The sequence below is a fragment of the Arxiozyma heterogenica genome (genome assembly GCF_036370985.1).
Source record: "Arxiozyma heterogenica strain weizmannii chromosome Unknown scaffold_11, whole genome shotgun sequence".
Classification (NCBI taxonomy): domain Eukaryota; kingdom Fungi; phylum Ascomycota; class Saccharomycetes; order Saccharomycetales; family Saccharomycetaceae; genus Arxiozyma; species Arxiozyma heterogenica.
In genome coordinates, this window is record NW_027042664.1 from 924,199 (window position 1) to 940,603 (window position 16,405).

The following is a 16,405-nucleotide window of genomic DNA, read 5'->3' on the forward strand; positions in this document are numbered from 1 at the left end:
ATTAATTGGAAATATTTATTTAATTAATATACAAAAAAATATAACACAAATTATATATATAGAAATGCTAGTTGTGATATTATTCAGTTAAAGTTTGTTTAACTTTACTCTCTATAATCTTCCTAAAATGTTTAGACAACTTTAAAATATTTTCTTCACCAACCTCCAACACTTTAAATAATGCAGCATCATTAAAGTCACCATTACTATCCAATAACAAGACATTTTTAACTACATTTGAACCTTCTATTAATTCTAATACTAGCCCATGTACCGACCTAGAATTCTGCATAATTTCATTACTTGGGTCTACAATGTAACTGTCATCATATGTTACAGCAATAACTACCCCAACAGCCATCGATTGTAAAGCGATAGCGGAATCAATCAAGGCTAAAGTGGCAGCATTGACACATGCAATGAGTTCTTTAATATGGAAGTATTCCATCTTTTCACCGGATTCCATGATTTGGAAAGTGATTTGACATAATTGGCGGGGATACAAATAACCTACAATGATTTGATTTAGAACGGAATTTAATTTATCTTGGATCAGAATTTCTCTTGTTGTTGGGACACCTACGGAAGGACGAACGATCAACTCCAGTGCCAATTTGGTGGGCAGTTCTTGACGTGATTTAGGTTCGATTGGACCGGTCACACTACATAGTACTGTTGTGGTGGAAGTCTTGTAATGTGTTGAACCATCTACTTGAGATAGATATCCTGTTGAAACATTCAAACCTTCCATATCCATACTGATATATATATATATGGTAAATTTATAGGAGTCACGAAGGAACAAATGCATGCATAAACAAGCACAAGTACATACAAAAAAAAAGACAAATGGAAATATAAGAGAATAAGAAGTCAATATTCCTTCAATGCTTGCAAATAACTAATATGATACATAATCCAAATACCGTTCAATAATATTCTGTAGCTCTTTAAAAAGAAGTAATAATAGTAATACTACTAATAATAATATTTTTTTTTTCTTTCTCTTTTTTTCTTTTTTTTTCCTTCTTCCTTTTCAAAAGACATCTTAACAAAAAAAAAGAACACCCAAAAGAATTCGAACCAGGAAAGAAAAATTAGGAAATTAAGAAAAAAAAAATAAATCTTTGTACAATTTTTATAGACATAAAAATACATGTATACATCCAGATATAGACATAGACATAGACATTCACACGCACATACACACACACACACACACACACACACACACACACACACACATATATATATATATATATATATATGTCAAGAAGAAGAATATGATGTGAAGTATGATATATATGAAGATAAGTTAAAATCGGTTACTTGTAAATAAGAGAGAAAGAGAGAGAGAGAGAAATGCAATCAGATCATTTAAGAAAGGGACAAGATGTAAATGTGATACAAAGTTTAGTAGCAGGATCAGTATCTGGACTAATGTCTAGGATAGTTACAGCTCCATTAGACACTATTAAAATAAGGTTGCAGACCACTCCGACACGTTATATTAAACAGACCCCATCATTTACTACCCTTTCTTCAAACAGTAATTTGAGGTTAATTATTAGAGAAATGTTAGTTAAAGAAGGTATGAGATCGTTTTGGAAAGGGAACACGCCTGGATCGTTAATGTATGTGGTGTATGGGGCCACGCAGTTCAGTACATACTCCGTATTCAATAGTTTGTTAGCACCGAGGCTGAATCTGCCGAATGAATTGCATAGTTTGATTGCAGGGATGGTGAGTGGAATAACATGTTCATTTGTTTCATATCCATTCGACACATTAAGGACGAGGTTTGTTGCTAACAAGGACAAGAAACTTTTCAATTTGAAAGATTCATGCAAGGATATATGGGTCCATGAAGGTGTGAGGGGATTTTACAACGGATGCTTGACATCAATGGTTACTTTCACGTTGGCTAGTGGCATAATGTTTAGTACATACGAAAGTATAAAAGTGTATAGTGAAAATAGGTTGAGTAATAATAATAATAGGAATAGTAATAGTAATAGTGGTGGTGATGGTAGTGACGATGATGACAGGACGAGGTTGAATCGAGTATTGAGTTCCAGTGCCAGTACGATCAGTGCAGTAGCATCTAAGATTATGACTTTCCCCATTGATACGGTTAGACGTAGAATTCAGTTACAAGATTCTATTCATTTGAACAAATTTTTCAAAACGGACCAAGATTTGAAGATATATAGAGAGTATCGGTGTTTGAAGAAAAGCAACACAAGGGGATCGAATTTCATCAAAATATCGGTATTGATGGTCAAAAACGAAGGCATTCGATCTCTATACAAAGGACTGATGATTGGGTTGTGCAAATCTGTACCAGCCACTGTTGTTAGTCTCTGGACATACGAAAGAGTGATGAATCTCGAAGAATTGATAAGTAAACAGATGTAAAAAAAAAAAAATTATTCAAAAATGAGAAAAAAAAAAAGAGAACATGGCACGTGTCCATCCGTACACCCTGACAGGTTCTAGAAATTGCATTTTTTGTTTTTTGTTTTTTTTTGGTCTCTGTGTGTGGGTGCATGGGTGTGTGGATGCATCTTCTCCTCTTTTGGGTCTTCCCTTACCCCTCTTTATTTTTTTTTTTTGTTTTTGGTTCTATTTTTACTTTTTTGTTTTGTTTTCTTGTGCCTGCTTTTAAATTTCTGGGCAGTGAGAAAAACAAAAACAGCCAGAAAAAAAGAAAGAAAATAAAATCAACAAAGTAAAAGACAAAAAAGAGAAAAAAATTTTTTCTCTTTTTTGTTTTCAATGGATGACTACATTTTTGCTTTTTTGTTTTTGTTTTTTTGTCCATTTATTTATTTCGAAATCTTGTGACTTTCGGGATTTGGTGACTTTTGCCCTTGCTTTGGTTTTCTTGAATGGAGGAGAAGATTAGAAAAGGGTGAGATTTTTTTACTCATCTCAATTATCTACGTGTCTATGATAGATATAGATATATATATATATATATCTATATCTATCTATTTGGGTGTGTGTGTCTGTTGTATATTACTTTTTACATTTTATACTTTGCATGCGGTACATCTGTTACCCTCTATATATATCACTCGTCCCTTTTTTACAACAATATCTATCACATCTTGTTTTCTTTCTAGTACATAATATATATATGTGGATCTGATATCCCGCTACTCTTTATCTAATTTCTTACATAGTAAATAACTCTACTATTTCTAACAAACTCAAATATATCTATATCTATATATACATACACATATGCGTATGTGTATATTTGTTGTATAGTGTGCAAGAACATTCCTTCCTGTCTCATATAATCTCAAAAAACAAAAATATAAAAATAGACAGAAAAAAAAAGAAAAATAGAAGAAGATAACTTATAGACATTCAACGTATTTTTTTTTTTAAACGTCCTCCCTTTCCCCTTCTCCTCTCCTCTCCCCTCCCGCTATTCTTATTTTCATCCTTTTATTTATAATAAATCAAAAAAAAAAAGCGATCATTAAATTAATAGGATAGGGAGAAAGAATAGATAAATAACATAAAATAACATAAAATAAAATACTCTTGAAGATGTCTGATTATTTTAGTGTTAAACCCATCCCAAATAACCCACTCGACTTAAATACCCCCGATAGTGAGTCTGCCACTGTCTCAAATAATTTAACTGCTATTCCTAATACCACCACTACTACCACAACTCCTTCAACTATCCCTTCCACTACACTTGCCATTCCTAAATACCAAGATGATACCGATGCAAAGTCTATTCAATCCTCCCAATACTTAATGGAAATGTTACCAGATAACCTCACCATGACAAGAGAACCCTCCGTTATCACCTCCAATACCACTATCCCCAACATCAGCATCAGCCATGCTAATACCTATAGCTACTCTTCAAAGGATTTGATCCTGCCAAAAACAGATTTTAGATCCCCATATTACATTTCCGTGCCCATCCCTAATCCAAACGCAAAACCACAGAAGTCTTTGTCTAATATGGACAACAACGACAACAACGATAACGAAGAGTATTTCGTCAGAGAATACCCAACAGATATCCTGATAGATAGGTTCCATAAATGGAAAAAGATCCTCAAAGGCTTGATCGGCTATCTAAGAGAAATAGCTTATTCACAAGAACAGTTCGCTAGAATCAACACTCAACTGAAAAGTTCTGTTAAATTTCATTTCTTGACTGATATCGAAGAAGGTTCCAACAGATTGATCGACCCTTTGACTACTATTAAACCTGTCAGGAAACAACAACCTAAGACTATCGCACAACAAAAAAAAATGACTGATTCCTCAAAACAACAACAACAACAAGAAAATGAAACTTTTGATAATACGTATAACAATAATGCTAATAATATTACTAATAATATGGATACGTATCATAATAATAATAATAATAATAATAATAACACTAACGAATACCCCTTTGAATATGACATATTAGCCACTTCTGGGTTTATGAAATTTGGTTCCGGATCGATCCAAGATATCCAAGTCGTATTGAAAAAACATCATTTGGCTCTAGCAAACCATCAATTGAAGATTTCAAAAGAAATCTCAACTGTCATTATCCCTAAACTGGAATCCCTTAGAAAGGATCTGGGCTTCAAAATTAAAGAAATTAAAGAATTGCATAGTGATTTCAAGACTAACATGAATCATCATCTTGATTTAACACATAAATTGCTACATAAATATATTGCATCTGTCAAATACATGAACTCCATAACAAAGAAGAAACAACAAACACAACAAACACAACAAACTGATTTGACTGCTTTACAACCAAAACATGACCCATACTTACTCAAATTACAACTGGACTTACAATTAAAAAGACAAATTGCAGAAGAAAATTATTTGCAAGAAGCTTACATCAATTTGCAATCCTCTGGTATGAAATTGGAAAAAATCATTTACTCAAAGATTCAAAATGCTTTACAACGTTATTCTGCCTTAATTGATTCTGAAGCAAGACTTACCATCAAAAACCTATGTCATGAACTACAACAAGGTATGCTATCCAAACCACCAGCCATTGAATGGGATCATTTTGTAAACCACCACCCAACATGTTTAATCAACTGGAAATCTAATGATCCCTTACCTACCCCAAGAAAATTTTCTGATATCATTTATCCAAATATGAAAACATCTTTTGCTAAATGTATTAGAGCAGGATATTTTTATAAAAAATCAAATTTTTCAAAAGAATATAGGAAAGGCTATTTCGTGTTAACTCCAAATTACCTCCACGAATTTAAAAGTAGCAATTTTTACAAAAACAACAATACTACTGCTGCTCATGCTAATACTGGTGCTGCTACAGCTGCTGTTGCTAATCAATCATCTGGTAATATTACAGGTTCCAGTTCCAACCACAAATCTTCTTCTACTCACTCTTCTTCAACTTCACTAGCACAACAAGATATAGCAACAAATAATACCTTATCGTATACTGGACAACAAACACAACAACAAAACCAGCAACCTTCTTTGACACCAATTATGAGTATTCCATTAAATGATTGTTCTTTGGTCAAAGTCTCTGACCATCATTTTACATTAAAGGGCAAAGCTATCTTTATTGATTCCATAAATAAAACCAAAAATCCATCTTTAGCTAATGCATATAACAATTCTTTTGTTAGTTTATCAACTAGTATGAGTAGCAATTCATTGTCAAACAGCAGTTCCAGTTTAGGTGCTACTACTCCAAATAAATCTTCAATGCTAAGTAAAAAATCCAGATTTTCTAAACTATTAAATCCTGGTAAGTCCAGACAGCTAAAACAGGAAAAACAACAAAGATTATCGGAACTACAACAGGAAACATCAATCAAAGAACAAGAATCAAAGAATATTGTTACGTGGGTATTCAAAACATGTAATGATGAACCAGAGGATTCAAATGAAAAACACTTTAAAAAGTGGGTTCAAGATTTAAAACACTTATGTTCATATAATACAACAAATGAAAGAATGCAATATATTGAAGAAAAACTATGGAAGAGTCATTTACATAGATCTTCGAAATTAATGCATATGACGAGTGGCATGAGTTCTCCTAATATTAACGAATATAATGGTTCAACTGGTAACTTTGAAACCTCTTACTCCACTGTACAATTAATGGAAAATGCAATGAAGAATTCTAATGCTAACAACAACAATAATAATAGTCTAACTAAACCCCAATACATTTCTATCAATAATACACCAATGTTAAATGCTGAATCGTCTTTTAGATCTAAAATTAATACACCTGCCATTGATGATAATGGTAATTTAGTTACTATGGCTGAAAGGAAGAGTTACTCATTCTCACCAAATCATTCTTCTACATCAGATCTTTCAACAACAGCCAACAATGATCAACCGTACCTATCTACACAACAACAATGGCAAGCCCATCCAAATTTACCAACTGTGATTACACCAACAGGTAGTTCAACGAGCACGAGGTATGGTCATCATCAAAGAAATGTTTCCTTACCAGTTTCTCTTGGACAAATGAATATAGTTAATTCACCGGCAAGTGTTACATCAGAGGTTAGCGGCTATTTTGCCATACCCGTGAACAGAAGTTCTAATGAACAATTACCAAATGCAATGACACCGCCATTATCTAGAACTACTTCACGTGGTGCAAGTTCAGTTAACATCAATAGATTACCAAAAGTTAGGCTTAATAATCAGGATATGAAAGATAATTCAAACAGACCAACCATCAAAGAAAATGCTAGTACTGGAAGTTTACCTTCTTTAAATAAACAAAATACCAATGAATTGTATCAGAGAACTAATTCCAGTGCTACTAATTTACAAACACTTCAAACAAGTAGAGTACATCCAATACGTAAACATAAGAAAAATGTGTCTTTCACTTCATTAAACAGTTTAATGTTTGCAAAAAAAAGTGGGTCAAATCATGCATTTACAGGAAATCAATTTATTGGAGGTGGAATCCGCGAAGATGATGATGACAATGATTCTGATAAACCAAATCAACCAGCTCTAAATGATAAAATTAAGTTGAATCAATCAATATACTCATGATTAATAAATATATTTGATAGACATTTTTACTTTTTTTGTATTTATAGACAAACTTTATTATTTTTTTATATTTAAGAATATGAATTAAATATATTATTATGATCATCTTTACACACACTTTTTTCAATATATGACAATCGACTAGTATTTATGTAGGACAAACTGACAGTTGGAAAGAAAAAAGGAAAGTAATATAGTATATATATATATATATATATATACATAAACATGATTATCACTTTATTTCCCATATTTCAAGTAGGTTATCCTTAAAAATGCGATTATCAATGAATAATACCTAATTTTACTGTATTTGTTTCACTTGAACCATTACATAATATAATATTTACATAATGACGTTCTTGTATAGGGTAGTTTCAAAGAGTATCACAGTATCTCTTTTCTTTCTTGGCTTCTAAATCGAATCACCTATTTTAAAAAAATGACCCATACAATGTAATAAACCACCATCACTACTAATTGTATTGCTATTGCTATTATACTCATTATGATTTTGAGAAGGCAGTATTTCTAAGACTTCACCTACCCAAATCTCATGATCTTCAACTTTAAAGACGTCTTTGGATAGACATATTAAAATTTTCCCCGTATTTTTTAAAATGGGTAGCATTATATTAGGTTGTGAACTGAAAGATACACTATCATAACATATATAATCCTTATTCTCGATCAGACAAGAAAAAGGTCTTGTCATTTTATCTTTTATTCCTCGACTAAACTGTTTGGCCAAATTAATATTAGTTTCCTTAGGTTCCAAGAAATGGATGGCAAAAATTTTATTCTTTTTAATGTTTGCTGATGTGCCCGAAGGTGTTTTAATGTTAAATTGAATCAATGGTTTGGGGTTGATTGAAAGCGATGTCATAGATGATATTGTGAGACCATGAAAATCTAAGGGTTTTGTACCTTTCGGAATAGCCGACGTTACAATCATAGTTGGATATGACAAAGTCCTCATAACTTGACGAAAGGCTTGTGACATCTTCTGTTACGGTATCACTGGTGACCAAGTATTTACTTATCAAACAGATATACTTGAATGAAAATATTTTTTTCTATATATTAGTTGTAAATCTTGACAGGTAGGGATTGAACTAAAAATATAGCTGGAACTGTAAGATGTTGCCACAACTCTATCAAATATAATTATATTTCTTCTTCCTATTCTTTCTTCTCCTCATTTTTTTGGTGTTGTCTTTATCCTTTAACACATCTCGAAGAACTGATCTTTTCTTTACTTTCTTCAATTTAAATTGAAATTTTATTGCGGTCAAAAGTGAAGATTCAGAATATTTTTAATGCAAAATACTGATATAACTGCCTTGGACAATTTAGAGGAAATGAGAATTAGATCTAAAAAGGGATGAAAACGGCCTATGAGATTGAAGTAAATATGTAAAACATTTGTATGAACAATAAATATATGGATATATAAAGGAGCCTGTATAAATATTTTTAACAGAATTGTACTGGTAAACCATATACAACTGGCGCAGCACCATTTAAATATTTGAGATTGCAAACTTCTCTTGAATTAGCAACCGCGTAGGGGACATTCTGATACCCAGACACTTCTCCTTGCAAATTCTTATCGATACCAGTTTTCTCAAATAAACTTAAACTGAATTTGTCAATATCTTTATCTGTTACATCCCATAAATTTCCTAGAATTAACGGACTTCCAGCAATCAAGTAAGAATAAATGGGCCCTGTAGATTCCAATTTGCCGTAATATTTCATAGATGCAGAAGAACATCCTAATAAAAAAGTAGCAGCAATTGAATCACAACTTTTAATTTGTTTTAGTTTTAAATATTGTTCTCCACTTCCATGTCCGACATAGATAAAAATAACTGACTTTGTAATAATATCTAATAGATCAAGTTCGGTTGGTTTCTGATTTATTAATAATCTTGAATTTACTGTTGATTCAAATATTCTTGTAAACAAATCCTTGAAAGTTGTTTCTGTCCTAAGTAAATCATTGTTTGGATTTAATATCATCCCTATATTTTTTGTCAAAGAAAGTCTTAATGTTAATTCCATCTTATTTCTAATCAGTAACTGATCTAACATATTCAATGATGGTATTCTGGTAATAGACATATTTTTGAAAATGGGTAAACTTTCCCAAGGAAATGAATGGCAGGTACTACTAATCAATAGAAATATATGACTTTTCTCGTTTTTAGATCTTTGATTGATGCAGGCTTGAAATTTCAAGTTGCCTCTATATCTTCTTATAGCATCCGTTATTTGGATATGCATTTGTCCTATATCAATCTCATCATAGGCATTTTCTTCTCCCTGATATAGTAATATATCAAAGACAAAATATAAGAGATCTTCTAATTGAGAAATGTACAAAGAATCATTAGGGTTTAACTTTAAAAATAATTCTAAAATCCACTCTTCAATCTGCACATAACCGGTGTTATTACTAGTATGTTTTCTACTTGGTAAGAATTCATGCAAGATTTGATTAAACTGTTCCACAAATTCTATAAATAATTTTTTATCAATAACATCTGGGTTACAAAATCCTTTAAAGCCTCCAAACCAATTATTTGTAATCTTTTGTAACAAAATATCAAGTCTTTTGTCTAATTCGTATCTTTTATTCCACCACTTCCTCCGCTGTTCTACGGTTTTTATTGAACTTGTAACTTTACTTGATGTAGTCATATTATTCTGCTCAATTATATCCTGCATTTCTTTAAATCCACCCTGAAAAGAGAAATATTCTGAATCTAAATCTCTAGAATTGCTACCCTTTAACGGTATTCTTAACATTGTCCATTTATTTGATGCTGAAGAATATTTTGAAAGAATTATACTATCTGTAATTTTACAAATATCGAAAAATATCGCATTAAAATTTAAGGATGAATCTTCAAAATTGTAACGGGTATTCCATTTTGTATATTGAGCTATTTTTAAATTTTCAGTTAGTGGACACAAACCCACTTCATCGTAAATATTTTTATCCAAAGAACATAATTGTTTATCATAAAATAATGGTATATTTCTTGATAACTCAGTCAAATAAAACCAGTATCTTAAATCGTTTTGTAACAATTCCTGATCACTAACAATATTAAAATATATGGACAATACTATCGAATACAGTGAAGAAAGTTTTCTTAATTCAATATTAGAAACCTTGTCGATGCTAACATCTTTTATATTATCGATAATGTCCTTTAATCTTCTTGTAACAATAAATCTATCGAAACCTTGTCTTATATTTTTGGATTTGGGGATCATATTAGATGATTTGGGTGATTCTTTATCAGAAGTTACATGACCTATAATATATTCATTTTTTAATAAAGGCTGATATTTTGATTTACTAATTGCAGTTTTCGATGAGGGTAATGCAAGTGTGGATTCAAATAGTGTTCGAAGAAATGGATCAGCTTCTATATTTTTTAATAAATTATTATATTTTGTCTGAATTTTATTCAAAAAATTCGTAACTGTGTGCTGAGGTCTACATATGGAATCATCAATAAACTCACCAATTTTCAGCCTCCAATAATTTTCTAAAAATCCATAATCTTCTTGTGCACTAGGAATGTTCATAAAGTATGACTTCAATGATTCAATTATTCGAGAATATTCATTGTTTAAATAAAGATATTGACATAATGTGTGGATATCATAATTACTTTGTATGTGTTGAAATACATTATTAATTTTTTTTAATGTAGATATTCTTAAAGTTTCCTGTTCAGTAATAGTGTAGAATTGATACAAGCAATCGAAACCCTGGAATATCAAAGTAGGTTCATGGAGTGTAGGTAGTACTCTGGATAATTCATTTGTATAATAACTAGCTTCTTTAGCAAGACCAAGTGAGCAAAATATATTAATTAGGTTCTGAAAAGAAAATATGATGCAACGAAGAATGGACAGTCTAAAAATTTGCGAGAGTTTATCTACTTTTTTGATTAAAGATACAGAAAGTCTTAAAGCTTTTTTAGCCTCTATTACTGATTCTATAAAACGGTTCTTGTTAAAATAAAATTTGGAAGTTGCAGCATGTAAATGAATATTAAACAACAATATTTTGATATAATGTGATACTGCCATTTTTCCCTGATTATGAATATCGTATAATTCTTGATATTCCTGTGGAATAATAATGCAAAAAAGTTCTTTAAATGAGTTAAAATCATTTTTCCAAGTATAGAGCTCAATATATGTCTCCAAATAAGTAAGCCGTTCATTAAAAGATAATAACTTTAGCAAATTTTCATCAAGTGGATAATAAGCATCACAAATTTTGTCTAATTTGGATGTATACTGTAAAGACACTAGAGACCGAACCATCCACATTTCTGAATAACTTATCAATAAATGATAGTAGTCTTTGTGAGCTTGTATTAATTCATATAGCTCCAAAATAGGTCCATAAAATCCACAAATGTAAAGATATTGTAGCAAAGTTTTAATAAAAATATTTTCTAAAGATGATATTGTCTTATCATGTTTTATGCCTTGATTTGACCATTTCTGAATATAATTTTTTGTAATGTTATACAAATTAACTGTCTGATGTTTATCCATTTCAAGATTTAAATAATATATCAATTGTAGTAATACCTGATATTTGTATAAAAAATGATATTTCATACATGCAAAGTTTGATGTGTAATCGTGAATAATTTTTGAATTCCCTAATAGACTACTGAAAAAAAGAATATTAATAGATGACCAGCTTTGCAAAATATTTTCTCTAGTGATATTTTGGCTACTACAAAAGATAGAAAGCTGAATTTCAGAAGCATATTGAAGTGAGACTAAAATGTTTGTGGTTTTCAATTTTCTCAAACGCATACAAATAGATTGACAAATTTTAATAAGTTGTGTTAGTGATTCAATATTACTTAGAAAATAAAAACTGTAAACTCTTTTAAACTTTTCTGTTTGCGTATTGGGATCTGGAATAAGACATAAAAATTTTATTAATTTTAGGAATGTATCATCTATGTTTTCAATTTCAGGAAAAGTCAAATATTTAATGATTTCATAATCAACAGCATTAATAATAAACTGTGCATTTTTAGAAAACACAAAACTGTTATAACTGAGGTTTATTATATTCGTTAATCTTTTAACATCTAAGGAAAGAATGCATATATCTTTTAAATACGAAAGTACACTAAGAATATGATCTGTTATGTGTTTGGAATACTTTAGGTTAGAATTCAAAAATATCAATGTTTGATCAATCAGTGTTGATTTTTTCTGATCACAAAGATAGTTACTTTGAAGTATAGCTTTCCAACAGATTTCTAAATGATGCACTTTTTCAGACAATGATATTTTTTTATTTGAAAGAAAGTTTTTATAAATGTTATAGATTGAGTCATGTGTTTTTTGAGAACTTAGTGCCTGTAGTATAAAATTTTGATCTCTATTTAAAAACTTGGTCAAATGATCTTCAGTTAAACCTATTTCTGTTTCTTTTCTTTGGAAAACACAATCTTGTAAATCAGAATTCGTACTCGTGATATCAAAATTAATATAAAATGAGTTGAAATATTTTTTTATGCAAGATAAGTCATTTGTTCTTCGAGCATAAATTGGTAGTTGTTTTCTAAAGGTTTCTGAGTTCATATTTTTGATATAATCTTCAAATTTTAAATTAAATTTATCAATATATTCCAAAAATTTCATCCCAAATAAAATTTTTGCATTTGGTAATATAGTAAACAGATTCAAAAGTATTTTAATTGCTGCATTTTGTTTTAATTGAGAGCATCTTAAAAGATATCTTTTATCAAATGCAAATAATGTTAGAATTTCTTCTTGATATTTTTGTGTTTGTCTTGTTTTAAGAAAGAATTGTAAAATAATTATTTTCAATGTGGAAAGATAATAATTGTTATTGAATGTGAAATCTTGTAATAATATTTCTTTCATACTGCTAACTTTGAATAAATTAGTTTCATTGAATAACAATAATGTATGCTTTTCTACTTTAGACAATATTTCAATTTTCTTACTTATTAATAATTTCCCAATAACTGTCAAATGTTGTCTCACGATCTGCTTTATCAACAGAAAAGAATGAATATTCCTTGCAAAGGAATAATTTTTTTGAAATATTTCATATAAAGATGGTAGAATGTCTAGATTAATATCATCTTTATTTTCTGTGAATGAATTTAATGGCTCATTAAGACTTATATATTGTGCATCATCATAATAATTGATGCCTGATGTATAAAGGTTCTCCTTATTTGAAGCACAAATAGATGGAATTTTAGATAATGCAGGGATTATAGTTGGAGATTTAGATTTAAAATCAGTATTATGTTCAATTTCATTCAAAGCACTTGCATTTTTTGACATCCTTTGCAATGAATAAAAACTTAAAAACAAAATAGTGTGTACTAAATCTTTGGAAGGCAATTGAATCTCGAAAGTCTTTAACAAAAATACAAACTTAAGTGCAGTAAATAATACCAACTATTGTACTGTTTTTTGTCTTTCTATCCAAATCAAAACAAACCACAAGAACAAGTCATGAACTTAATCTCCTTATATATTTAGTTATCTTTTTTTTTTATCTTTGTTTCTTTTAATGAAATTCGATGTTTTTCCATTTTGGGACAATCATCATTTCCAAAAAATTGATTTCTTCGACAATTGCCATTTAAAAGAATGGTGAGTATAAAAGAAAAGATAGAAAATATTAATGTTATTCATACCATTACAAAAATTGTTCTTTTAGCTTTACAGAAAATGAAAATAAAACCATTCAAGACCGTGAATAGTTTTATTGTTTGGAAGGAAAAAAAAATAAAGTAGTCTGACATTTTCAAATTAATTAATACGCATGCTTGTAAGTTCGCAAATAGCTACATACTAACACATCCTAAGAAAAATAGATAAAATAATAATAATAATAATAATAATAATAATAATAATAATAATAATAACAATAATAATAATAATAATAATAAATGTCTTTATTTGGAGTATTGAAAGGAGGTCCTAGTGGTGATATTATTGATAATACGTTAAAAGATTATTTTGCGAATGATATTACTCAGGCATTAATACTAGAGGATAAATTGATAATTATCAAATATTTAGTACCATTGACACCAACTTTTCAGGTCAGTACATTAAATTACATTTTTAGATTATTTAATAATGATTCATTATTGTTATCGCAATTGGTACGATTTACTTCTGAGTTAGAACCTTGTAGGAAAGAAAGATTATTATATGAAGAATTCCTTATAAAATATATTTCAAAGAATCCATCTATACTATACAATTATATCGCATCATTACCATTAAAACATAACATGTTGCAAAAAAATATTATTAAAGCAATGTTTTTTGGAAGTCAAATTTATAATGTTTTATATAAAGCAGAGAGTGATTTTACGATTTTTCAATATATAGAAATATTAGTTGATCACTGGGAACATATTTTTGAGAAATTAAATGATGATAAAGATTTTAAATTTTGGAATATTCTTGCAGATTTTTTAAGTCGATGTTTTTCATTTCATCCCAAATATGTACCTTCTTCTATGGTTGATCACATTTTTTTTAAGCATTCTTCAAATTTTCAAGTATTATTAAAAATTTTGAGTGAAGGATCTCTACTAGAAAGATCTAAGATTATTGGGACTTATATTTTACCTCATTTGGAATTGAAATGTTCATCACAAAACTATAACACAATCTATAAAATTATCAAAAGAATTTTTGACCTCGACAACCAACATTTACCCATTAACTTAGAAGTCCTTTTATCCTTTAAATCATTATACTTTCAAGAGATATTAATTAGATCAATGGCTAATAACAAAAATAAAAAACTAGAAGTACTTGGAGATTTACTTGAGCGTTTTGAAGATATTTCAAATAATTCAGATTCATTTGACGAAGAAGTTATTAATGATAAAGATGACCGAATTTCAAAAATACTTTTCATAGCTTTGAAATATAACTTCTCTAAAGAAGAAAGATTTGAATTATCACAAAATGAAAAATTTTTGAATTGCGTCACTTCTAGACTTCAGAATAGAAATACTGCTATAAGAGAGAGAACAATGTTTTTGGCTAAATATTTAACAGCTAACGAATTAAAATATGAGAGTGACTATAGGATAGATATTCCTGATTTAGTATTACTAAACGACATTGCAGAGATCAATTTTTCAGTATTGTTTAATTCCAATACTGAAAATAAGAGAAAACTTCAAACTAATGAAGTGACAAAAATTTCAACTGAGATGGACATTTTATCATTAGAAGATAGTGATGATGAAGATAGCGATGATGAAGATGAGGATGAAAATAATAATAGAGGTAAGCACAGAAAATATATCGTATTTTTAAAAGATTTATTAAAGGAGTACATTGAACTCAACCAAAATCAAAGAAATGATTTAGTATCATTATTAAAAAGAACTGTTAAATTGGTTAGACAAAAACGTTTATTACCGCTGGAGGTGAGTTATTATGCTGAAGAATTAATGCAAAATATTGTCATTTTGAATAACAATTTTGAAGAAAAAAATTTTGAACAATGGAGAATAATGGCATTGATAAGTTTAATAGTTGTCGTCCCAGATAAGATCGATGGGCTTTTCAAGATTTTATTCAACGCAGAACTTTCTTTACAGCAGAGAATGTCGATATTAAGTAGCATAGGGTTAGCAAGTAGGGAACTTCGTGGAATAGATGATAAAGAAGTATTAAAAGCTGAATACGACTTTCCATCTAAAAGATTACCATGGGACAATAGAGACGTCATAAATACGTCTGAAAAAATTGACGATATAACTAATATGGAAAATGATCAAAATAATTTGATTTCTTCTAGCACAGTGACATGGAGATCTAAGAAGCTTGATATAATTTCTGGAAAGCAGATGTTAAAGAAAAAGAATGAATTTCGTATATACGCCAGTAAATTTTTCTATCCCTTAGCCAATGGTTGGCTAAATGGGATAAATTTAGGGTCATATGATAAAATCTTCAAAGCACATTATATGGCAACATTAAGAATTGTTTACTCGTGTGCAGATCCAATACACAACTATGAATTAATGACACAAATGATGGAGATAATTATAAATCAAGCAATTGAACAAAAGGTACCTATAGATGTGTAGTCTAGATATATATTTATATATATGTTATTGTAAGGCTATTCCCAATTCCATCCAAATTCTCATAATCCTAAGCAAGAGTGCTTTTGATTACTTTCTATTACCGTGGTGAAAGATATGTAAGTTCCTTTTAAACCGAGAAAAAGAAAACGGAAAAAACGTTT

General features: G+C 29.6%; 6 protein-coding genes across 6 annotated transcripts; 3 read left to right on the top strand and 3 right to left on the bottom strand.

Moving 5' to 3' along the window:
* Positions 1–79: 79 nt before the first annotated feature.
* Positions 80–811, bottom strand: RRP46 (exosome non-catalytic core subunit RRP46; the record flags this gene model as incomplete). The annotated part of the gene is made up of 1 exon (XM_064857061.1): positions 80–811. The coding sequence occupies one exon, from the start codon at positions 809–811 to the stop codon at positions 80–82; it is 732 nt and encodes a 243-aa protein (XP_064716194.1).
* A 551-nt stretch (positions 812–1,362) lies between these two features.
* Positions 1,363–2,418, top strand: TPC1 (thiamine transporter TPC1; the record flags this gene model as incomplete). The annotated part of the gene is made up of 1 exon (XM_064857062.1): positions 1,363–2,418. One exon carries the CDS (start codon positions 1,363–1,365, stop codon positions 2,416–2,418), a length of 1,056 nt encoding a protein of 351 aa, XP_064716195.1.
* A 1,146-nt stretch (positions 2,419–3,564) lies between these two features.
* On the top strand, positions 3,565–7,071 carry ASK10 (Ask10p; the record flags this gene model as incomplete). The annotated part of the gene is made up of 1 exon (XM_064857063.1): positions 3,565–7,071. One exon carries the CDS (start codon positions 3,565–3,567, stop codon positions 7,069–7,071), a length of 3,507 nt encoding a protein of 1,168 aa, XP_064716196.1.
* Positions 7,072–7,486: 415 nt separating this feature from the next.
* PWA37_000387 (flavin reductase family protein) lies at positions 7,487–8,074 on the bottom strand (the record flags this gene model as incomplete). The annotated part of the gene is made up of 1 exon (XM_064857064.1): positions 7,487–8,074. The coding sequence occupies one exon, from the start codon at positions 8,072–8,074 to the stop codon at positions 7,487–7,489; it is 588 nt and encodes a 195-aa protein (XP_064716197.1).
* Positions 8,075–8,547: 473 nt separating this feature from the next.
* ESP1 (separase) lies at positions 8,548–13,455 on the bottom strand (the record flags this gene model as incomplete). Its single annotated transcript, XM_064857065.1, has 1 exon — positions 8,548–13,455. The coding sequence occupies one exon, from the start codon at positions 13,453–13,455 to the stop codon at positions 8,548–8,550; it is 4,908 nt and encodes a 1,635-aa protein (XP_064716198.1).
* Positions 13,456–14,069: 614 nt separating this feature from the next.
* Positions 14,070–16,244, top strand: TEL2 (Tel2p; the record flags this gene model as incomplete). The annotated part of the gene is made up of 1 exon (XM_064857066.1): positions 14,070–16,244. One exon carries the CDS (start codon positions 14,070–14,072, stop codon positions 16,242–16,244), a length of 2,175 nt encoding a protein of 724 aa, XP_064716199.1.
* Positions 16,245–16,405: the final 161 nt, after the last annotated feature.